Source organism: Bos indicus x Bos taurus, chromosome 7 (genome assembly GCF_003369695.1).
Source record: "Bos indicus x Bos taurus breed Angus x Brahman F1 hybrid chromosome 7, Bos_hybrid_MaternalHap_v2.0, whole genome shotgun sequence".
Taxonomy (NCBI): domain Eukaryota; kingdom Metazoa; phylum Chordata; class Mammalia; order Artiodactyla; family Bovidae; genus Bos; species Bos indicus x Bos taurus.
In genome coordinates this window covers 107703223-107727225 of record NC_040082.1, presented here as the reverse complement: position 1 = coordinate 107727225, position 24003 = coordinate 107703223, and the positions used below count along the sequence as shown (strand labels likewise).

At 55.4% G+C, this 24003-nt stretch overlaps 1 protein-coding gene across 50 annotated transcripts in view; it reads right to left on the bottom strand.

Annotated features, from left to right (window-relative positions):
- The window catches only part of OBSCN (obscurin, cytoskeletal calmodulin and titin-interacting RhoGEF), a 229285-nt gene that overhangs the window by 69197 nt on the left and 136085 nt on the right, over positions 1 to 24003 (bottom strand). For 31 of the 50 annotated variants that reach the window (XM_027548670.1, XM_027548671.1, XM_027548672.1 and 28 more), the window contains 19 exons: positions 23680 to 23946; positions 23111 to 23377; positions 22737 to 23003; positions 21462 to 21734; positions 20487 to 20753; positions 20004 to 20270; positions 15823 to 16095; positions 15154 to 15420; positions 13982 to 14248; positions 13611 to 13874; positions 13034 to 13297; positions 12226 to 12489; positions 11637 to 11900; positions 9411 to 9674; positions 7982 to 8245; positions 6551 to 6814; positions 5968 to 6231; positions 4902 to 5165; positions 4318 to 4581 (listed from right to left, as the gene is read on the bottom strand). In XM_027548670.1, the coding sequence (XP_027404471.1) occupies positions 4318 to 4581; positions 4902 to 5165; positions 5968 to 6231; positions 6551 to 6814; positions 7982 to 8245; positions 9411 to 9674; positions 11637 to 11900; positions 12226 to 12489; positions 13034 to 13297; positions 13611 to 13874; positions 13982 to 14248; positions 15154 to 15420; positions 15823 to 16095; positions 20004 to 20270; positions 20487 to 20753; positions 21462 to 21734; positions 22737 to 23003; positions 23111 to 23377; positions 23680 to 23946 (5055 nt within the window). The remainder of the gene's footprint in view (positions 1 to 4317; positions 4582 to 4901; positions 5166 to 5967; positions 6232 to 6550; positions 6815 to 7981; positions 8246 to 9410; positions 9675 to 11636; positions 11901 to 12225; positions 12490 to 13033; positions 13298 to 13610; positions 13875 to 13981; positions 14249 to 15153; positions 15421 to 15822; positions 16096 to 20003; positions 20271 to 20486; positions 20754 to 21461; positions 21735 to 22736; positions 23004 to 23110; positions 23378 to 23679; positions 23947 to 24003) is intronic. The other 19 variants (XM_027548714.1, XM_027548680.1, XM_027548678.1 and 16 more) reach the window with 19 other exon arrangements.

Here is a 24003-nt window from a genome sequence, read left to right as displayed (position 1 = left end):
AGAGTTAGATGGACAGAAGCCATCAACCCCCACAAAGGACTGGGGGTCTCACCTGAGCATTCAGGATGGGGTAGATGCAGGATGGGTGGAGGACGTGCCATGATGCAGACCAGAGCATGTGTGACAGTGCAATCCTCTCCATATTGCTAAGTTGCAGGTTGCAAGAGACTGGTTCCATCCAGGCCTCTTTTCTTCTCAGAGTTCATCTGTCCTACTTATACCTTTTCCTGTTGTCTAATGGCCTACTCATCTACACCCAGAGTCCAAACCATGCTCTCCCAGCTCACAACTTACACGCAACAACGCAATAGACAACTCTCCTGAGAGAATGGCCAGGAAGCACCTTCCAGCCATGACAACCAATGCCCCACTGACACCCCTCATTTGTGCTTCCCATCCCAGGTAAGGCATCAATCACGTGTTGCCCACATCTGGGCACACTGCAGGCCTTCCCTGCCTTCACCAGGTCCCACCTCATTCACCTTACACATTCCTGTCCTGACCCCACTGGACCCCACTCTCCTGACTCACATCTCTTAGACCCCAGTGGATTCCAGCCTTGGCCTTCTAACCCTGCCCCCTAGCCCTCCAACCTGCAGTCCACTCTTCCATCCCAATTCCAGGCAGAGCACGAGCTTCACAAGTTACAGCTGATCACGGCTCATCCTGGTTACACCCTGCTGTGGCCTGAATCACATCCCTCAAAAATTCATACGTTGGAGCCCTAACCCCAGGGCACAGAATGGAGATGTATCTGAAGAGGTAACTGAGGTGAACAAGCTCAATGGGGTGGAACCTAACCCAACATGACTGGTTTCCTTATAAAAAGAAGATATTATGACACAGATGCACAGAGAGGGATGACCATGTGAGGGCATGGAAAGAAGACAGCCGTCTACATGCCAAGGAGAGAGGTCTCAAGAGAAACCAGCCCTGCCACATCCTGACCTCAGACTTCCCGCTTCTAGGGCTAGGAGGAAACCATTTTCTGAGGTTTAAGCCACTACGATACTGTTAAGTCATTTAGATTTTGGTGCCAGGAGTGGGCTGCTACTGTAACAAATACCTAAAATTATGGAATTCTCTTTGGAACTGGTGATGGGTGGAAACTGGGAGAGTTCTGAGGTGCATGTTAGATAAATCTAGATCACTTGAAGAGATTTCCAGTAGAAATATGGATTCTAAAGGTGCTCCTGGCGAGTCCTCATATGGGAATGTGTTGTTGAAAACTGGAAGAAAGGCAATCCTTCTATAAAGCAGTGAAGGATTTGGCTGAATTGCGTGTCCCAGAGTTTTATGGAAGGCAGAACTTACAAGTGAACTTGGGTATTTTTAGCTGAGGTAATTCGTAAGTCAAGCATTGAAGGCAGAATGACAGCTCCTTGTTCATGGTAAAATGTAAGACAAAAGAGTTATATTGAAGAAGGAAGTATTTAAACAAAGAGAAACCAAACATGGATACTTTAGAAATTTTTCAGCCCATTGAAATTTCAAAAAAAAAAAAAAAAAAGAGAGAGAGAGAGAGAACACCTGTTCTAGAGAGAATACTGTGTGGCTGGAAATCATCTGGTAAAGAGATTTTTAAGTGTGTCTCCGATCCAATCGGCCATCTTAGAAAAGCCAGGAACAGAAATGGAATCACTCAGGAGGCTGTGTGCAAGACTCTCTTGTCTGAAATCTTGGACTGCTGTGAATTATAAAGGAGACCAACAAGGCTTCTGAGAACTTTGTATCAGCAGAAACAATGCCAGCCGTGACAATCAGACTCAGAAGGGACAGGATGGAAGATGGGATGTCTACCGGGTGGGCCAATATAGCTATGCAGCTGGGACATGTACTATCCTTCACAGTTGGGAATAACCCCAAAGGCAATCAGAAGTCAGCAAGGCTGCCACAGCATCCATGGTCCCAGGGGGCCACCTCTGTGCAGGGCCCAGAAGACAGGGCTTTGAGCCAGAGGATCATTCTCCAATCTTGAAAATCTCCCAGAATTTGTCTCTAGTAGGTGCCAGATCTCTGTGGAACCAGGGGCCTCTTTCTTCTTTCCTACTTCTTTCTTTTGCAATGGGGACATCTACCCCATGCCTGTTTCACTGAAGTATTTTGGAAGCACACAACTTGTCTGATGTTTCAAGTTTACAACTGCAGAGGAATTCTGCCTCAGGATGAATCATACCTCCAATCTCACACACACTTGATTTAGATGAGATTTAGATTAGACTTTGGATTTAGCCTGACCCTAAAATAGGCTAAAATTTTGGGGTTTGGGGTAAATGTACTCTGCACGTCAGAACATGCAATTTTAGAGCAAGAAACCGAGTATTATGGACTGAATCATTTTGCTTTTCAGTCGCTCAGTCATGCCCAACTCTTTGCGACTCCATGAACTATAGCAGTCTTCCCTGTCCATCACCAACTCTCAGAGCTTGCTCAAACTCGTGTTCATCAAGTCAGTGATGCCATCCAACCATCTCATCCTCTGTCGCCCCCTTCTCCTCCTGCCCTCAAACTCTCCCAGCATCAGGGTCTTTTCCAATGAGTCAGCTCTTCGCATCAGGTGGCCAAAGTATTGGAACTTCAGCTTCAGCATCAGTCCTTCCAATGGACATTCAGGAGTGATTTCCTTTAGGATTGACTGGTTTAATCTCCTTGCAGTTCAAGGGGCTCTCAAGAATCTCCTCCAAAACTACAGTTCAAAAGCATTAATTCTCCGGTGCTCAGCTTTCTTTATGGTCCAAATCTTTATGGACTGAATCATGTCTCCCCTCAAATTTATATACTGAAGTCTTAGTCTCAGGAACTAAGAATGTGAATTTATTTGGAAGTAAGGTTTTTGTAGAGGTAATTAGGGTAGAATGGAGTTACCAGGAGAGTGACTAATTCAATTTGACTTATAAGTATTGTTATAAGAAGAGAAGATCAGAATACAGCACACGCAGAAGGGTGACCAGGTGCAGACAAAGAGCGAGCGTGGCTATCTACAAGCCAAAGGGGGAGGTCTCCCGCAGACACCTGGATCTTGGACTTCCAGCCTCCACGACTACGAAACAACGAATGTGTGTTGTGAGTCACCCGTATGCGGCATTCGTTACGCAGCCCAGGTTTTCTGAGACAGAGCTCTTTAGAGGCTTCACAAAGGCTCCAAGGTGAGTCAAATGCTGTCTGATTAGCGCAGCACCGGAGGGCTTGGGCTGGCCGCCACCTGCTCGCTGCACTCCCAAACACTGCGCCTCAGTCCTCGGGGCAGCTCTGTCACCCGCATGAACGGCCCCGCTGCACACCTGGGCTCCAGAGCCCACACACACCCTCAGCCTCAGCCGTGGCTGAGGGCAGCGCTCTAAACCATACTGCCTGTTTGCCGGTGCCTCCCTGAGGGTGTCCTTGCACTGGGCACCCCTGGGGTCTGTACCCACAAGGCCTAGACACAGTTGGCCAGTGTCTCTGTGAAGTGGGTTCTAACTCTGAGACAGCAGTAACACGGGGAGAGCACATCACACATGGCAGAGAGGAGTCACGAACGTGGCCACGTGCAGTCTTCACCCTGGACATCAGTGTGGCCGAGGTGCCCTCCTGCCCACACACACACCACAGAGTCCACGCCCCCCAGGTCACGGATCTCCAGCTCACACACGGCCCCGTTCTGCCCCGGGCTCACTATGTCTGTGTATTTGAGGAGCTCAGGCCCTTTCCTCCACTCCACAGGGGCTGCCTTGCTCAGCTCACAATGCAGGGTGGCTGTGGCCCCTTCTGTGGCTTTTTTGTTCCTCAGGTGTTTTGTGAAACTGGTGGGCAGGACTGGTCACAAAGATAGACAGGCCATCACACGGGGTGAACACACAGAGAAGACACGAGGTGAAGAGAGCAGCGGGAACACAACACCCAAGAGGACACAGGCCGCACACAGGCTGGGCCGAGGACACACCGTGCCTGGGGCTGCCCCCAGCGCAGCCCTTCAGTGGACTTCCCAGGCCCCTGCCTTGGCATCCAACTGACAGGCAGGGCTGGGAGCATCAGTGACATGGACACCATGAGATTCTCTGGAGAACTGCTGGGAAGGAAGTGACAAGATGGAGCAAAAGACATGGAAGCCAACAGGACGAGAGAACAGCGTCAGTGCTGACACAAATGGGGGGAAGTGGATTAACTGCTGGTTTCCTGTGGTTCACACATCAGCACAGGAAGGCCAAAGAGGTTCCACAGTCTTCTGGAAACAGGCGGTGTTGAGACAGGGAGGGAACACAGAGGGAGTACGAAGGACGCCGTGAGTCAGTACCCAGACACCAAACACAGCTCTGCGTGGCCACATGCGGTCTTTACCCCTGACGGCCAGCGTGGCTGAGGTCTTCTCCTGCCCACACATGCACAAGTACTCCCCAGCATCCTCCACGGTCAGGTCACGGATCTCCAGCTCACACACGGCCCCGTCCTGCCTCAGGCTCACTCTATCCCCGGCTCTGAGGGTCTCGGGCCCCTTCTTCCACTCCACGGGGGCCGCCTTGCTCAGCTCACAGCGCAGCTTGGCTGTGGCCCCTTCCGTGGCCTCTTCCTTCTTCAAACCTTTTGTGAACTTGGCAGGCAGGGCTGGAGATGGTCAGAAAGACACAAACACTGTCACACTTTCTGAACACAGAGTCAACAGATGTGAACAGTGCACAGAAGACAAAACCCAACTGGACTTGGCCCACCCGCTGGGGTGCCAGCACACACAGCGACTGTGACTTTAAAAGGTCCAGCGGTACATGTGCCACGGAACAGACACGGGACATGACAGGGAGAACAGAACAATTATGGGAGGAAAAGGAGCAGGATAGTGCATTAGCGAGGTAGGAAAGGGAACTGAGAGCAGAGAGACGAAGGGTAGCCACCAAATGCCAGTCCACATGATCACACGTGGTCTTTACCCCTGATGGCCAGCGTGGCTGAGGTCTTCTCATGCCCACACATGCACAAGTACTCCCCAGCATCCTCCACGGTCAGGCCACGGATCTCCAGCTCACACACGGCTCCCTCCTGCCTCAGGCTCACTCTGGCCCCGGCTCTGAGGGTCTCAGGCCCCTTCCTCCACTCCACGGGGGCCGCCTTGCTCAGCTCACAGCGCAGCTTGGCTGTGGCCCCTTCCACGGCTTCTTCCTTCTTCAGACCTTTTGTGAACTTGGCAGGCAGGGCTGGAGGTGGTCAGAAACACACAAACACTATAATGCTCTCTGAACCCACAGGTTAGATAGGTCCTGGACATCACAGAGAAGACACAACACCCAACTGGACACAGGTCACAGGCTGGTGCCCCAGGCTCACACACTGGACTGCGGCCCCTCAGCCCAGTCCGTTCAGTGTGCCTGGGACCCCTTCCACAGACTCCTCAGGCCTCACGTCTGCGAATCTGGTGGCAGGGCAGGAGAGGTTAGAAGGTTGGAGGACATCCGATCCTCCAGAGGTCACTGGGGGACAGGACGTGACAGGATGGACTGGAAGACGCAGATGCCAACGGGACACAGGACGGAACCGGCAGTGACACGAGGGGTGGGAAGCAGCTCAGAGGTTGGTTCCTTGTGATTCACACAATAGCCCAGGAAGGAGGAAGGAAATCCACGGAGTTATGGGAAGAAGGGGGCTTCCCCGGTGGCTCAATGGTAAAAAATAAGCCTGCCATGCAGGAGACACAGGAGACACAGGTTTGATCCCTGGGTCGGGAAGATTCCCTGGAGGAGGGCATGGCAACCCACTCCAGTATTCTTGCCTTGAGGATCACATGGACAGAGGAGCCTGCTGGGCTAAGGTCCATAGGATCACTAAAGGATCACCAAGGATCACTAAAGAGACACAACTGAAGTGACTAAGCCCAGCACAGCACTGCACGTGGGGAAACGGTGATGCTGAGACGAGGAGGGAAGGTGGGGTGAGTGCAAGATGCCTGAGTCAGTAACTGGACACCAAACCCAGCTCTGCTTAGCCACACGTGGTCTTTACCCCTGATGGCGAGCGTGGCTGAGGTCTTCTCCTGCCCACACACGCAGGAATACTCCCCAGCATCCTCCACGGTCAGCTCACGGATCTCCAGCTCACACACAACTCCCTCCTGCCTCAGGCTCACTCTGGCCCCGGCTCTGAGGGTCTCGGGCCCCTTCTTCCACTCCACGGCGGCTGCCTTGCTCAGCTCACAGAGCAGCTTGGCTGTGGCCCCTTCCACGGCCTCTTCCTTCTTTAGACCCTTGATGAACTTAGCAGGCAGGGCTGGAGGTGGTCAGAAAGACACAAACACTATCACACTTTCTGAACACACACATTCAACAGGATGTGAACAGTACACAGAAGACATAAAACCCAACTGGACCTGGCCCACCTGCTGGGGTGCCAGCACACACAGCGACTGTGACTTTAAAAGGTCCAGCTGTACATGTGCCACGGAACAGACACAGGGCATGGGAGAACAGAACAATTATGGGAGGAAAAGGAGCAGACTAGTGAGTCAGCAAGGTAGGAAAGGGAACTGAGAGCAGAGACAAAGGGCAGACGCCAAATGCCAGTCCATGTGGTCACACGTGGTCTTTACCCCTGACGGCGAGTGTGGCTGAGGTCTTCTCCTGCCCGCACACGCAGGAGTACTCCCCAGCATCCTCCACGGTCAGCCCATGGATCTCCAGCTCACACACGGCTCCCTCCTGCCTCAGGCGCACTCTGGCCCCAGCTCTGAGGGTCTCGGGCCCCTTCCTCCACTCCACAGGGGCCGCCTTGCTCAGCTCACAGCGCAGCTTGGCTGTGGCCCCTTCCACAGCCTCTTCCTTCTTCAGACATTTTGTGAACTTGGCAGGCAGGGCTGGAGGTGGTCAGAAAGACACAAGCATATCACGCGTCCTGAACTCACAGAAGCAACAGGATACAGAGAGTACACAGAGACACAAAACCCAACTGGACCTGACCCACCTGCTGGGGTGCCAGCACACACTGTGACTATCGCTTTAAAAGGTCCAGCTGTACATGTGCCACGGAACAGACACGGGACAGACAGGGGACATGACAGGGAGAACGGAATAATAGTGGAAAGATAAGGAGCAGACTAGTGAGTCATCAAGGTAGAAATGGGAACTGAGAGCAGAGAGATGATTACGTTATTCTTCAGTGATTAAATTGTGTCCAACTCTTTGCACTCGCGTGGACTGCAGCATGCCAGGCAGGCCTGTCCTTCCCCATCTCCTGGAGTTTTCTCAAATTCATGTCCATTGAGTGGGTGAGGCCATCCAACCATCTCATCCTCTGTCATCCCTCTCTCCTCCTGCCTTTCATATTTCCCGCATCAGGGTCTTTTCCAACGAGTCCGCTCTTTGCATCAGGTGGCCAAAGTGCTGGAGCCTCAGATGGGCAGCCACCAAACGCCAGTCCATGTGGTCACATGCAGTCCTCACTCCTGACAACGAGCCTGGCCAAAGACCTCTCCTGCCCCCACACTCTCCCCTGCAACCATTATAGGCGAGCCATAATCTCTAGCTCACACGCTGCCCCGTCCTGACCCAGGCACAGTCTTATTTCCATCTCAAGGGCTTCGGTCCAATCCTCCAGTCCTCATGGACCATCTTGCTCAGCTCACAGCACAGTATGGCCATGCTCCCTTCTGTGGCCTCTGCATGGTTCAGACCCTTTGTAGGCTTGGCAGGCAGGGCTGAGGAGGGCTATGAAGTCCCTGAGAACATCAGACTCTCAGGGTAACTCGCTCCAGGACACAAAACCCCACAAACTGCAAAAGACCACAGCACAAACAAGTAAAGAGATGCACAGATGGTGAGGGAGGCAAATGTCCCGGAGGGAACAGCAGACACAGCGCTGGACACTGACATCTACTGAACGAGGAACCCGGAGCCAACAGACATCTGCAGGGACCCAGGTGCAAAGATTCAAAAAGGCACAGAATCCTACAGTGGAGCCAGTGATACAGAGACCACACGCAAACACGAAGCCACAGGTCCCTGGGGCCTCTCACGGTCTTTACCCCTGACGGTGAGCGTGGCTGAGGTCCTCTCCTGCCCGCACACGCAGCAGTACTCCCCAGCATCCTCCACGGTCAGGTCACGGATCTCCAGCTCACACACGGCCCCGTCCTGCCTCAGGCTCACTCTGGCCCCGGCTCTGAGGGTCTCGGGCCCCTTCTTCCACTCCACGGGGGCCGCCTTGCTCAGCTCACAGCGCAGCTTGGCTGTGGCCCCTTCCACAGCCTCTTCCTTCTTTAGACCCTTCGTGAACTTGGCAGGCAGGGCTGGAGGTGGTCAGAAAGACACAAGCATATCACGCGTCCTGAACTCACAGAAGCAACAGGATACAGAGAGTACACAGAGACACAAAACCCAACTGGACCTGGCCCACCTGCTGGGGTGCCAGCACACACTGTGACTATCGCTTTAAAAGGTCCAGCTGTACATGTGCCACGGAACAGACACGGAACAGACACGGGACATGACAGGGAGAACGGAATAATCATGGAAAGATAAGGAGCAGACTAGTGAGTCAGCAAGGTAGAAACGGGAACTGAGAGCAGAGAGATGCTTATGTTGTTGTTCAGTGATTAAATTGTGTCCAACTCTTTGCACTCGCGTGGACTGCAGCACGCCAGGCTTCCCTGTCCTTCCCCATCTCCTGGAGTTTTCTCAAATTCATGTCCATTGAGTGTGTGAGGCCATCCAACCATCTCATCCTCTGTCATCCCTCTCTCCTCCTGCCTTTCATATTTCCCGCATCAGGGTCTTTTCCAACGAGTCCGCTCTTTGCATCAGGTGGCCAAAGTGCTGGAGCCTCAGATGGGCAGCCACCAAACGCCAGTCCATGTGGTCACATGCAGTCCTCACTCCTGACAATGAGCCTGGCCAAAGACCTCTCCTGCCCACACACACTCCCCTGCAACCATTATAGCCGAGCCATGATCTCCAGCTCACACGCTGCCCCGTCCTGCCCCAGGCAGTCTTATTTCCATCTCAAGGGCTTCGGTCCAATCCTCCAGTCCTCGTGGACCATCTTGCTCAGCTCACAGCACAGTATGGCCGTGCTCCCTTCCGTGGGCTCTGCATGGTTCAGACCCTTTGTGAGCTTGGCAGGCAGGGCTGAGGAGGGCTACAAAGTCCCTGAGAACATCAGACTCTCAGGGTAACTCTCTCCAGGACACAAAACCCCACAAACTGCAAAAGACCACAGCACGAACAAGTAAAGAGATGCACAGATGGTGATGGAGGCAAATGTCCCGGAGGGAACAGCAGACACAGCGCTGGACACTGACATCTACTGAACGAGGAACCCGGAGCCAACAGACATCTGCAGGGACCCAGGTGCAAAGATTCAAAAAGGCACAGAATCCTACAGTGGAGCCAGTGACACAGAGACCACACGCAAACACGAAGCCACAGGTCCCTGGGGCCTCTCACGGTCTTTACCCCTGACGGTGAGCGTGGCTGAGGTCCTCTCCTGCCCACACACGCAGGAGTACTCCCCAGCATCCTCCATGGTCAGCTCACGGATCTCCAGCTCACACACGGCTCCTTCCTGCTTCAGGCTCACTCTGTCCCCGGCTCTGAGGGTCTCGGGCCCCTTCCTCCACTCCACGGCGGCTGCCTTGCTCAGCTCACAGCGCAGCGTGACCGTGGTCCCTTCTGTGGCCTCCTCCTTCCTCAGGCCCTTTGCGAACTTGGCGGGCAGGGCTGGGCAGGGTCAGAGTGACAAGGGAAACATCAGACTCTCTGGAAAATGTAGAGGGATCAGAATGTGGACACTTGACAATGCAACAGTCACATGTTGGAGCAAATGAGGAATAAAAGCCCTGACCCGTAGACACATGGGCAGATAGCAGTGCTTGGGGAGGGGCAGTGTGTGCAGAGCACAGACAAACCAGCAAGGAAACAAGAGTCCTCAGGGAGGACCTCACGCCATGGACAGAACGTGGAAATGGCCACAGTGCCCGCAGAAAGTGATGATAAATTGGAACGGATGTCCTCCAGCATCTTCCATGGCCCAGCTTACACCACACCATGGCCATGGTCCCCTCCAGGCTTCATTCTTTAGTGACTTTATGATCTTGAGGGGTATAGCTGGGAACGGAGACACAAAGAGAGCTATCTAAACTATCCCACGTGTCTACCCCAGGATACCCGCCTTGTCAGCTCCTACTGCTGCTGGGGCCAGAGCCCGGGGCTGACAGGGCCTGGAGCACCACGGCCAGAAGGGGAGCACAAGCCACCCCACCTCTGCCCTGTCGCCCTGGAGTAGGTGTCCCTGGGATCTGCACGTTCTGAGAAGCCGCTCTCTTGGACTGCTTGTAGCTGGTCAGCTTGAGTGCTCTGCAGGCATGCTCAGTCGCTTCAGTCGTGTTCGACTGTTTGCGACCCCATGGACTATGGCCCGCTGGGCTCCTTGTCCGTGGCATTTCCAAGGGAAGAATACTGGAGTGGGTGGGATCAAATCTGAGTCTCATGTCTCCAGCACTGGCAGGCAGATTCTTTACCACGAGCGCCATTGGGCTCTCTGGTCCTCGGCCCTTGGCGGTGCTTCCTCCCTGCAGTGGAAGCTGCTCCTGACTGTGTGACAGCCTCCGAGCCCACACCCCTTGTGGTCTCCTGGTGAGTCTGAACAGCGTGGGTACCAGCGTCTCTGTGCTAGAGATGCTATGCTTCACTCACGAAGTTCATCCATGAAGATGGCATCGTGGCCTGACCTCTCCCCAGAGATCTGAGCATGTGTGTTCACAACGGCCCTGCCAGCCTCTGGATCCTCTTCTTTACTGTCCCACCTTGTCTCATGAGTACAGCCCAACAGGGCCCAGGATGTGAGGCCTCTGAGCACCTGCAGAGCTCTGGGAGGTCACGTCACACCTTGACAGAACCCTTCCTGTGGCCGCTGTCTACAGTCAGCTCACCCACCACAGATGCCAGACACTGACCCCAGTGCAGCATGGGTGCCCAGCTGCCCTCCTGGACCTGGCTCTGCTCCCCAGTGTAGCTTCCCATCCCTCCTTCCTCTCCCCGCCGTGGTCAAGCACTGTCCACACCTAGTTCTCCTGCACTCCACTCTCCACCCAGACCTCACCTCCTGGCTTACCTCCACCTCACCCTCCACAGCAGCCAACTCTCACTCTCACTTCACTTTTGCTTCAAACGCCGCCGCACCTCCACACTGAGGTGTCACCTCCACATCACCTCCACATCACCTCCAGCACGTCTCCACCTCCCCCACACCCCGAGCTCACTTCCCATAACAACCAGACGCTGGACGGAAGCCCCGAGGCCCTCCCATCATGCTCGCTCACAGACTACCCTCTTACCACCCCTTCAACATCTCACCCTCAAGGGCCATGCTCTCATCTACTTCCCAGCTTCTCTCCTGTCACGCTCCCTCGAGAGGGGACTATAATTCTGTTCTCTCCCTATGTGGCTGCCCGCCTCCTCTTTCTCAGACACGAGCCCCTGAGGAGAGTGAGGACCTCAACCTCTGCTCATTATCTGAGGTGGGCCTCAGAGAAGGGAGGGAGACTGTGGAGACTCCTGCCGCAAGAATGCGGGAGATGTGCAGAGACATGAAGGACTGCAGACAGACAGGGCAGAGCTGGAGGACACGCTAAAGCCCGCAGACACGAAGCCGCTGCTCCACAGGCCACACGCGGTCTTTACCCCTGACGGCGAGCGTGGCTGAGGTCTTCTCCTGCCCACACATGCACGAGTACTCCCCAGCATCCTCCACGGTCAGGTCACGGATCTCCAGCTCACACACGGCTCCCTCCTGCCTCAGGCTCACTCTGTCCCCGGCTCTGAGGGTCTCGGGCCCCTTCCTCCACTCCACGGGGGCCGCCTTGCTCAGCTCACAGCGCAGTATGGCTGTGGCCCCTTCTGTGGCCTCTTCCTTCTTCAGACCTTTTGTGAAGCTGGCAGGCAGGGCTGGAGATGGTCAGAAAGACACAAACACTATCACACTTTCTGAACACACAGAAGCAACAGGATGTGAACAGTGCACAGAAGACATAAAACCCAACTGGACCTGGCCCACCTGCTGGGGTGCCAGCACACACTGCGACTGTGACCTTAAAAGGTCCAGCGGTACATGTGCCACGGAACAGACACGGGACATGACAGGGAGAACGGAATAATCATGGAAAGAAAAGGAGCAGGATAGTGAGTCAGCAACGTAGGAAAGGGAACTGAGACCAGAGAGATGAAGGGCAGCCGCCAAATGCCAGTCCATGTGGTCACACGCAGTCTTTACCCCTGACGGCGAGTGTGGCTGAGGTCTTCTCCTGCCTGCACACACATGAATATTCTCCAGCATCCTCCACGGTCAGCTCACGGATCTCCAGCTCACACACGGCTCCCTCCTGCCTCAGGCTCACTCTGGCCCCGGCTCTGAGGGTCTCGGGCCCCTTCCTCCACTCCACGGGGGCTGCCTTGCTCAGCTCACAGCGCAGTATGGCTGTGGCCCCTTCCACGGCCTCTTCCTTCTTCAGACCCTTTGTGAACTTGGCAGGCAGGGCTGGAAATAGAAAGACACAAACACTATAATGCTCTCTGAACCCACAGGTTAGATAGGTCCTGGACATCACAGAAAAGACGCAACACCCAACTGGACACAGGTCACAGGCTGGTGCCCCAGGCTCACACACTGGACTGTGGCCCCTCAGCCCAGTCCGTTCAGCATGCCTGGGACCCCTTCCACAGACTCCTAAGGCCTCACGTCTGCGCATCTGGTGGCAGGGCAGGAGAGGTTAGAAGGTTGGAGGACATTCAATCCTCCCGAGGTCACTGGGGGACAGGACGTGACAGGATGGACTGGAAGATGCAGACGCCAACGGGACACAGGACAGAACCGGCAGTGACACGAGGGGTGGGAAGCAGCTCAGAGGCGTGTTTCTCGTGGTTCACACAACAGCCCAGAAAGGAGGAAGGAAATCCACGAAGTTATGGGAAGAGGGTAAGGCTGAGATGAGGAGGGAAGGTGGGATGAATGCAGGGAGATGTCATGAAGTTAATAACTGGACACCAAAACTCAGCTCTGCTTGGCCACACATGGTCCTTACCCCTGATGGTGAGTGTGGCCGAGGTTCTCTCCTGCCCGCACACACACAAGTACTCCCCAGCATCCTCGGCGGTCAGGTCACGGATCTCCAGCTCACACACGGCTCCCTCCTGCCTCAGGCTCACTCTGTCCCCGGCTCTGAGGGTCTCGGGCCCCTTCCTCCACTCCACGGGGGCCGCCTTGCTCAGCTCACAGTGCAGCGTGACTGTGGTCCCTTCTGTGGCCTCCTTGCTTCTCAGTCTTCTTGTGAACTCAGCAGGCAAAGCTGAGGACAGAGAGACACGAATATCAGAGTCTTGGGAGAACTCTGAAGGCAGGATGTGACAAGACAGAGAAAAAGGCATAAGCTCCCACAGGACACAGGACAGAACCTGCAGTGACCCGAGAGGTGGGAAGCAGCTCAGAGGCTGGTTTCTTGTGGTCCATACAACAGCCCAGGGAGGAGGAAGGAGTTCTGGGGAGTTATGGGAAGAGGGTGACGCTGAGACGAGGAGGGAAGGTGGGATGACTGCAGGGAGACGACACGAAGTCAGTGACGACACCAAACCCAGCTCCGCCTGGCCACATGCGGTCTTTACCCCTGACGGTGAGCATGGCTGAGGTTTTCTCCTGCCCACACACACATGAATATTCTCCAGCATCCTCGGCGGTCAGCTCACGGATCTCCAGCTCACACACGGCCCCGTCCTGCCTCAGGCTCACTCTGTCCCCGGCTCTGAGGGTTTCGGGCCCCTTCTTCCACTCTACGGGGGCTTCCTTGCTGAGCTCACAGCGGAATGTGGCTGTGGTCCCTTCCGTGACCTCCTTGCTTCTCAGTCTTCCTATGAACTCAGCAGGCAGAGCTGCAACAAGGTCCAATGGACACATCACCTTCATCCTCCCCCGAAGGATGAAAGGGGTGGTGTGGGACTGCGGAGTATCACGTGGGCAGGGTGGCTGAGATGCTTACCCTTGACGGTGAGCCTGGCCGACGTCCTCTGGTCCCCGAAACTGCAGAAGTACTGCCCGCTGTCCTGAGGCCGCAGGTCTCGGACCACCAGCTCCAGCACGGTCCCGTCCTGCCGCAAGCTGTACTTGCCTCCAGGCTGCAGGAGCTCATCCCCACGCCGCCACTCCACAGGCCTGACCACAGACGACAGCACGCAGCGCAGCGTGGCAGCGCCCCCCTCCAGCACCTCCACGTCCTTCAGGCCCTCTCGGAATTGCACTGGCCGAGCTGCGGACGGGCATGAGCTCCGTCAGCACAGCCCGCACGGCTGAGGATGGTGGAGGGCAGCAACCGGCAGAGGCAGGCAGGCCCACCTCGCTGTCTGCACTGGGGGCTGGGGCTGGGGCCCCGAGAATGCTACCTGTCCAGGAGGGTGAGCCGAACAGCATGGAGCAGAGAAGGGTGGGGCGTTATGGGGTACATTTAATGCCCCGAATTCACCTGTTGGCGCCCTAACCCTCAGGACCAAAGAATGGAGCCATATTTGGAGATAGGGGTCTTGAAAGAGATGATTGAGTTAAATGAGGTCAGTAGAATGGGTCTTACTCCCATATTATCGGTGTCCTTACAAGCAATGGAAATTAGCACAGAGACACACATAGAGGGATGACCAGGTGAAGACACAGGGAAAAGATGGCCATCGATACGCCAAGCAGAAAGGCCTCGAGGGAAACCAGGCCTGCAACACCTTGATCTCAGACTTCTGGTCTCCAAACCTAGGAGACAACAAATGTCTGTCTTTTAAGCCACCCAGTCTGTGATATTTGGTAGCCAGGCCAAGCCAACTGAGATGGAGATGAGCCAAGTCAAGAGAAGGCAGACACGGCAGTGTAAGCACACAAGAGAGTCAGCAATGAAGTTAAAAAAAAGAGAAAAAAAGACTGCTGGTCAGAAGACCAAGAGAGGGTGAGAGAGACTTTCAGGAGCAGAAGAAACCCAGAGACAGGGCAGACAGTGGGCAGAGTGAGATGGATGAACTGCTGAAGATACAGGTGGATGGAAGGAGCCTTAGGACACCCCGCACCCACACCAAGAGGACAGAGCGTGTCCTGGAGTCCCCCGTGCCCCGAGCGAGGCGAGAGACGTGTCAGGGGTGGCTGGAGGCTGCCCAGCGCCCCTCTCCCAGGGCTCACCGTGGACCCTGACAATGGAGCTGCTCCAGGCGCCCGCAGCCTCACACTTGTAGCGCCCGCTGTCCTGCAGGGTGGTCTCAGTGATGACCAGCTGGGCCCGGCGGCCCTCATAGGTCAGCCGGCACCGGGCCGATGGCCGCAGGGGCTTCCCATCCTTGGTCCAGCACACAGGGCTGTCTGAGACGGAAGTCTCACAGACCAGGGTCAGATCCTCCCCCTCCGTGACTGTGGCATCCGTGAGCCCCTGGGAGAAAACACTTGGCTTCTCTGCAGAGAGAGAGGGATGCGTAAGACTGTTGGGGGCTCCTGCAGGAGAAGCCCCAGGTCTTGCTACACACCAGCAACACTCCTAGTCAGTGCCCACCCGCCCCTACGCCCCCATTCTAGGCTGCAGACAGGACTGCGGGAGAACAGGATGGGCTCTGTGTGGCCCCGCCCCCACACTGACCTTGGGTTCACCTCTGCATACCATGGACAACAACATGTCTTCAGACAGCACCACTCAGCCCTGGGATCCAAGGCTCCAGCCCAAGGGAAGCCTACAGTGCCTTCCTTCTCTGGGAGCCCCAGGGCCTCACCCAGGAGATGGCCAAGCCACTGCCCTGAGGTTGCACGCTCAGCCGTACGGACTGGTCCCCACCATGCACTGGGCCTGGCCCTGCAACCTACCTGTGACCTGCAAGGCAGCTGAGGTTCGCTGGTCACCTGCCTCAAAATGGACGGTGCCCGAGTCCTTGAGCGCCAGCTGCCGCAGGGTGAGCACGTGGTATCCACCGGGCTGAGCCTCAATCTCATTGAGTTCATTGGCAGACAGGGGCGTTTTGTCCAAGAACCAGTGGACAGGCTTGTAGTCAGCAGGGGAGATACGGCAGCAGAAGGTGGCCGAGGAGCCCTCCTGCACCTCCGCGTCCTCCAAGTCCTCTATGATGAGCACTTTCTGGCCTGCAGAGACACAGACAGGCATGTCAGGGACCCCTGGACTGCTGCCAAGGGAAACGGGGTGCTCCCCAAGGCCGGATCTGGGGTAGGCTCTCAGCAGGGAGCGAGCAAATGACTCTAACAAAAAGACATTAAGTCAGTCTGAGCTGAACGGCCCAAAAGCATTTGTTTTAGGCCCAGCAGGGAACCCTCAATCCACCTCTTGGGGCTTTCTGCAGAGCACACACGCTGACCCACAGCACGGCCCCTCCATCAAGCTGTGCTCCGTAACGTCTACACCCGTGGTCCCTGCCACAGAAATCACTTAATGCCATTCAATTTTGTATTAACAGATGTGTGGGGGGAAAAAAGAGCCATGCGGCTACGATAACATTTAAATTGAATGATTTGGAGGACTGACAACATGAATTTCTAGAAAAAAAAATTTCTTTTGCTGCTGTCTTAGGCATAATGAAAGCTTAAGAAGTCCTAAGTACTGATTGGCTGCCAGATTCCTTCTGCATTCACAGGTGTCTTGAAGCTATTGCATACCAGAAACCATAGATGGCACATCTGTTCTTGCTGTTGTTCAGTCCCTAAGTCACGTCTGACTCTTTTGACCCCGTGGACCGCAGCACAGCAGGCTCCTCTGTCCTCCACCATCTTCCTGAGTTTGCTCAAATTCACATCCATTGAGTCAGTGACGCTATCTAACCATTTCATCTTCTGCCACCGCCTTCTTTAGCCTTCAATCTTTCTCAGCATCAGGGTCTTTTCCAGTGAGTCGGTTCTTCACATCAAGTGGCCAAATACTAGGGCTTTGGCTTCAGCATCAGTCCTTCCAATGAATATTTAGAGTTGATTTCCTTTAGGATGGATTGGTTTGATCTTCCTGCTGTCCAAGGGACTCTCAGGAGTCTTCTTCAGCACAATTAAAAAGCACCATTCTCCAGCGCTCACCCATCTTAATGGTCCGGCTCTCACATCCGTACATGACCACTGGAGAAACATAGCTCTGACTGTGTGGACTTTGGCAGCAAAGTGATGTCTCTGCTTTTTAATATGCTGTCTAGGTTTGTCATTGGAGAAGGCAATGGCAACCCAGTCCAGTGTTCTTGCCTAGAGAATCCCAGGGACGGGAGCCTGGTGGGCTGCCGTCTATGGGGTCGCACAGAGTTGGACACGACTGAAGCGACTTAGCAGCAGTAGCAGCAACAGGTTTCTCATAGCTTTCCTTCCAAGGAGCAAGCGTCTTTTAATCTCATGGCTGAAGTCACTGTCCACAGTGGTTTTGGAGCCCAAGAAAAGAAAATCGATCACTTTTCCCCCTTCTATTATTTGCCATGAAGTGATGGGACCTGATGCCATGATCTTAGTTTTGAATGTTGAGTTCTAAGCCAGATTTTTCAAACTCCTCTTTCACCCTTATCAAGAGGCTCTTTAGTTCCTCTTCCCTTTCTGCCATTAGAGGGGTGTCATCTGCATATCTGAGCTTATCGATACTTCTCCCAGCAATCTTGATTCCAGCTTGTGCTTCTTCCAGCCTGGAATTGCACATGATGTACTCTGCATATAAGCTAAATAAGCAGGGTGACAATATCTAACGCACTCCTTTCCCAATTTTGAACCAGTTCATTGTTCCATGTCCCGTTTTAACTGCAGCTTCTTGACCTGCATACAGGTTTCTCAGGAGACAGGTATGGTTGTCTGGTATTCCCAGCTCTTAAAGAATTTTCCACAGTTTGTTGTGATCCACATAATCAAAGGCTTTAGCGTAGTCAATGAAGCAGAAGTAGATGTTTTTCTGTAATTTTCTTGCTTTCTCTATGATTCAGCAAATGTTGGCAATTTGATCTCTGGTTCCTGTGCCTTTTCTAAACCCAGATTGTACATCTGAAAGTTCTTAGTTCACATACTGCTGAAGCCTGGCTTGAAGGACTTTGAGCATAACCTTACTGCTTCTGCTGTTTAGTCGCTTCAGTTGTGTCTTACTCCGTGCGACTCTATGGACTGCATCCCGCCAGGCTCCTCTGTCTATGGGGATTCTCCAGGCAAGAGTACTAGAGAGGGTTGCCTTGCCCTCCTCCAGGGGATCTTTGTGACCCAGGGATCGAACCCAGGTCTCCTGCATTGCAGGCAGATTCTTTACCATTGAGGCACCAGGGGAGCCCAGTGTGAAATGAGGGCAACTGTATAGTAGTTTGAACATTCTTTGGCATTGCTCTTCTTTGGGACTGGAATGAAAACTGATCTTTTCTAGTCTTGTGCCCACTGCTGAGTTTTCCAAATTTGCTGGCCTACTGAGCATAGCACTTTGGCAACATGAGATGGCGCATCCGGAGGGTGATTTATTCAAAAGGAGACAGGCACTGACCTCCTTATCTTTGTGTGTCAGTTGTGATTCATGAACTGACACACAAGGAGGAGGCTTTGGCAGGAAGCATCAGCCTGGCACAGCCTGTGTTCTGGATTTGTCCAAAGACTATATGTTGCTATTACGGTACACTCACTTGTATAACTGTGTTAGTCGCTCAGTCGTGCCCTACTCTTTGCGACCCCAAGGACCGCAGCCCGCCAGGCAGGCTTCTCTGTCCATGGGACTTTCCAAGCAAGGATACTGGAGTGGGTTGCCATTTCCCTCTCAAGGGGATCTTCCTAACCCAGGGATCAAACCCAGGTCTCCTGTACTGCAGGCAGATTCTTTACAGACTGAGCTACCAGGGAAGCCCCACTTTTATAACGCATATGTTTATTTATTTACCATCTATTTAGCTACATTAGGTCTTAGCATGGGGGCTTCAGTAATTGTGGCAGGCAGACTTAGCTGCTCCAAGGCATGTGGGATTTTAGTTCCCTGAGCAGGGATTGAACCCACATTCCCTGCACTGCAAGGCAGATTCTCAACCACTGTACCACCAAGGAAGTCTGGACACTTGCTTTAATTGCCCTTTTTAAGCATTAACATTCCCTTTAGATTAGACAGCTGTGATTCCATTGCACCAATGAAATGTTTTCACTGAGCTCAGTGGATTCACTGTATTTCACTGAAAAAGAGGAAAAAATTCCAGAATGGGGCTTCTTTGTTATTTTCTATGGACAGATCCCGGGAAGGACCTACAGCTGACTTCACCCTGACGCCAGCCCTGGGATCAGCAGGGCTAGGCTCAACCTGGCCCTGACACCTACTTGCCCTGCAACCCTGGAGCAGCCAATAAGCCGCAGTGAAGCCCTGGTTTCCTTATCAGTGAAGTAGGAGAATGACAACCCTCATCCTGCCGGCCCGGTGAAAACTGCTGTTCAAACCTGAAGACATCCCTGAGCCAGTGACTCTCCACAGGGGTGGAGGAGGTACATTCATGTGTAAGTACGTGCAGAGCCCATGTGTGAACACATGCTGGAAGGGCTCCAGAAACATTCACCCGGCAAACAAATGCACACGTAGACGAGGGCTGCCAGCTCACTGATACCAGGCCCAGCGACAAGACCACCCAGGGCAAGCCTCCTGGAGAGGGGAAACCGAGGCTGAGTTAGTCCAGGGCCAGGCAGAGCTCTGATCTCTGCTGCTGCTGCTGCTAAGGTGCTTCAGTCGTGTCCGACTCTGTGCTACCCCATAGACGGCAGCCCACCAGGCTCCCCCGTCCCTGGGATTCTCCAGGCAAGAACACTGGAGTGGGTTGCCATTTCCTTCTCCCATGCATGAAAGTGAAAAGTGAAAGTGAAGTCGCTCAGTCATGTCCGACTCTCAGCGACCCCATGGACTGCATCCCACCAGGCTCCTCCATCCGTGGGATTTTCCAGGCAACAGTACTGGAGTGGGGTGCCATTGACTGCCCACCTACAAATCTACTTTAGACAAAGCTTACACCTGGGCACACCACAGGCCTTGAAATCAGTGGGCAAATGCGAGCAACAGCACAGTGCCCAGGCCTAACCTTTCACCAGGAGCCGCGCCTGGGACTGGGCCTGGCCAATGTCGCAGGTGTAGGTGTCACTGTCTGCCTTCTCCAGGGCGCTGATGGTGAGCCGCAAGGTCAGGCCCTCCTGGCTGGGCGCGTGCTTCCCCGAGGCCTGCAGCTCCGTGAGGCCCTTGCGCCAGGCCACGGAGACCGCGGGGCGCTCCGTCTTGCAGGTAAACGTGGCTGTGCCCTTCTCCTCCACGTGCAGGTCAGCCAACGGCTCCGTGAACCGGTTTGCCTTTTCTGGTGGAGGGGCAAGAATGAATGCGAGGGTGAGGCCTGTGCAGATGCCATGCAGGCCCTCAGGACGGGAAATCATTCCCATCACAGGTGGTTCTCCTGGCCCATCCACAGACCCTCAGGGACCTGGGCGAGTCCCTTATCTGCTGGGTGCCTCTCCCTTCCTACCTGGGACAGAACGGCTCCCAGGGGGCAGCCCCAGGCTCTCACGGGGTTTACCTTCCACTTGGAGACTGGCTGTGCTTTTGGAAGACTCCGTCTCACATGTGTATTTGCCCGAGTCTTTGAGTGTGGCTGCATGGATGACCAGCGAGGCCCGAGTGCCTTCAGTGAGCAGGTCATACTTCTGACTCTTGCGGATGGCCTTCCCATCCTTCAACCAGCGCACCGGGGTCCCCTCCCGTGACAGCTCACACCTCAGCACCACATCCTCACCCAGCATGGCCTGCTGGTCTTCCAGTGGCTTCATAATGTCAACTGACTTCTCTGAAAAGAACAGATACGGTGCCTGATAAGGCCTGGCCATAGCTCCACCCATGACCATGGCCCTAGCCATGCCTGGGGTTAAGACAAGGCAAGCATTCAAGAGCTATCAAGCTCTGGATGTTGAGACCACAGAACCCACAGCTCTAAAACTTCCAACTCTGGAACCTCAGGCCCAGGGACCTCAGAGTCCTGGAATGCCAGGGGAGGACCCTGGGAGAAAGAGCTGTTAGACTATAGAATCATCACTGTTCAGAGCTCTGTAACTCAAAGCATGGCCATGAGCTGAGCTTCACCCACTGGCACCAAGTATTTATGCTGGAAGTAGCAGCTCATAAATTTCAATGGCAATTTCACTACCAACATGAGCCATACACCTTGGAAGCTACCACAGCATTTGAACCACGGACTGAAGATTACAAACCCTGCTCCTGCCCAAAGGCTCCAGAACCTCATCCTAAAGGGTAATCCTGGTCGTCCACGCAGTTCTGGATGACCAGAACCCCCCAGTACTCCAACAGATGCCTCTAGGTGCTCAGCAGGGGCTGGGGAGGCAGTGCCTAGACACAAACCCTTGCAGCTTCCAAGCCCAGGACCCCGGCTCCAGGCTTCCTGGGAAGAGCCCAGGCTCAGGAGCTCCCAAAGCAGCCCCTGGACACACCCCCTTGACCTGCCCCAGCCAGTCAGTCCCTGTTGCCACCACTCACCCACCTTTGACGATGAGCGAGGCCTTGGAGGTGAGGCCCCGCACAGAGAAGACCACCTCCCCAGCGTCACTTGGCGTGGCATCTCGGATAGCTAGAGTGTACTTGCGGCCCTGGCGTGTGGCACAGAAGCGGCCAGAGCTGCCCACTGTTTTCCCGCTCACTGTCCACTCAGCCACGTCGCCAGTGTCCTCACGGGACAGGATGCACTCGAAGCTGCAGCTCTCGCCCTCCAGCACCTCCACTGTCTTCAGCCTCTTGGTGATGCCCACGTGCAGCTCTGCGGGCCACGGGAGACAGCTGTCACGCCCCACGAGACAGGCACCATCAACCGACAGCAGCCTCAGGCAGACCCCAGGACGGGGCACGCCCCTGGATGACCCGCATACCCCCCTCTCCAGCCCCGCTCCCAGGAGGCCTCCTGCCTCTCTCAGCAAGGGTTCTCTCGGCCTCCCGCTGGCCATACCCTGGAAGTCAGATGGCTGACGGCTGTGAGTGGCGACCAGGATGACTCCCTTCACATTTGCTAGAGAATAACGTGGCGAGAATAAGCACCACCCAGTTGCCACCAGCTTACACCCTCCATTAAAAAGAACAGCTCCCCCAAATGCAGGGGAATCCAGCTCTAAGACAAACCCACCACACCACCCTTCCCCTTCCTGTCTCACCACAAACTGGCCAGACCATCAGGGACCAGCCAGGGGGTCACTGGGCAACACGCCTGCCAAACACATGAGAGGAGAAAGGACTCGGGGAGTGGAGTCAGGACAGACATACACGGGACCTCGGGGACCCGCCAGAACCATGCCCAGACGGGAAGGAGCCTGGGAAGAGAAAGGTGACCTGCCCACAGCCACCTTCACCAGGCGGTGCCATGGCCTGGGCGTCCTCCGGGGGCATCCTCTGCCTGACATCACAGCCTCTCCCATGCACCACCCTCCTGACGCCTCCCTCTGGGGCTCCTGTGCCTGCCCACACATCCCCAGGTGCACAGGGAAGCTTCCAGCCTCCGCTGAATCCTTTAGCCCCTGGGACTTGATCAAGCAGGGCCAGTCTATCTCCCAGGCTTTGCTCTGTTGCCTGTTACCCCTGGCCCACCTGCCTGCACCTGGGCCTTCTAAGACCCTGTCGAGGCCACTCCTTCAGGAGCCTGCCCTGATCTCCCCAGGCTCAGCAGAGCAGACCCTGGCCTCTGAAGTGGGTGGGTGCCCTGAGCACAGGCACGCCCAGAGCCACACCCCGGTGCCCTGGCCCCACATCTGCAGCTGGCCGCAGCACGCACCATGCACGCTGACACGGGCACGGGTCTCATCAGTGCCCACGTGGCAGGTGTACAGGCCAGCATCCTCCCGAGTCAGGCTGTGCACCACGAGGCCTCGCGTGCCCGCCGTGTGCAGGAAGTCGTACTTGTCACTGGGACCCAACTCCACACCGTCCTTCCGCCACACCACGTGGGCTTGGTGGTCAGAAACCTCGCACTGCAAGGTCAGTCTGCCCCGCTCCTCTGCAGACACATCGTCCAACGCCTTCAGGAACACCACCGGCTTCCCTGCAGGAAGAGCGTGGGCGACTCAGGGGACCAACTGCCGCCTCTGGCCCCCTGGGTAAAGGGTGCGTGTCCCAAGGGTCCCCACGGACCACACACAGCCACCTCACCTCTGACCGCCAGGTGGGCGGAGGCCGCAACCTTGGGGGAGGAGATGCTCACGGTGCCCCTGTCAGCCTGCCGGACCCGCTTCAGCACCAGTGTGTGGCGGCGGCCCTCGTGGGTGATCTCATGGAAGCTGTCGTTAAAGACCGGTGTCCCGTTGAGCAACCAGTCCACTTCTTCGTCCTCGTGGGACAGCTCGCAGGAGAAGCAGGCACGGCCCTCCTCCGCGACCTCCACGTCCTCCAGCGGCTGCGTCACCGTCACCTTCCGTTCTGCCGGGAGCATGAGGTGGCGTCAGCATGATCGCCTCTGCTGCTTCCTCTAGAGACCCCCTGGGGCCCACGCCCCTCTCTCTCTACCTTCCACAGTGACCTCCTAGAGACCCCCCGGGGCCCACGCCCCTCTCTCTCTACCTTCCACAGTGACCTCCTAGAGACCCTCTGGGGCCCACGCCCCTCTCTCTCTACCTTCCACAGTGACCTCCTAGAGACCCCACGGGGCCCACGCCCCTCTCTCTCTACTTTCCACAGTGACCTCCTAGAGACCCTCTGGGGCCCACGCCCCCTCTCTCTACCTTCCACAGTGACCTCCGCGCTGCTCTGGGCGCTGCCAGCCTGGCACCGGTAGACCCCAGCGTCGTCAGGGGTGAGCCGCAGGACACGCAGCTCCGCCATGTGGCCCTCCAGCCTCATCTTGAACTTGCTGGATGGCGCCAGGGGCGTCTCCTCCTTGTACCACTGCACAGCCTTGGGGGGAGGCTTGAAGTCACAGGACAGGACGACGGACTGCATCTCCCGCCCCACCTTGGGCTCCAGGGGCCGTGTGAGCACCACAGGAATGTCTGCCGTGGGAAAGCAAAGAGGGAAGCAGGCATAAAGTGGGCCAGACCACGAGGCCG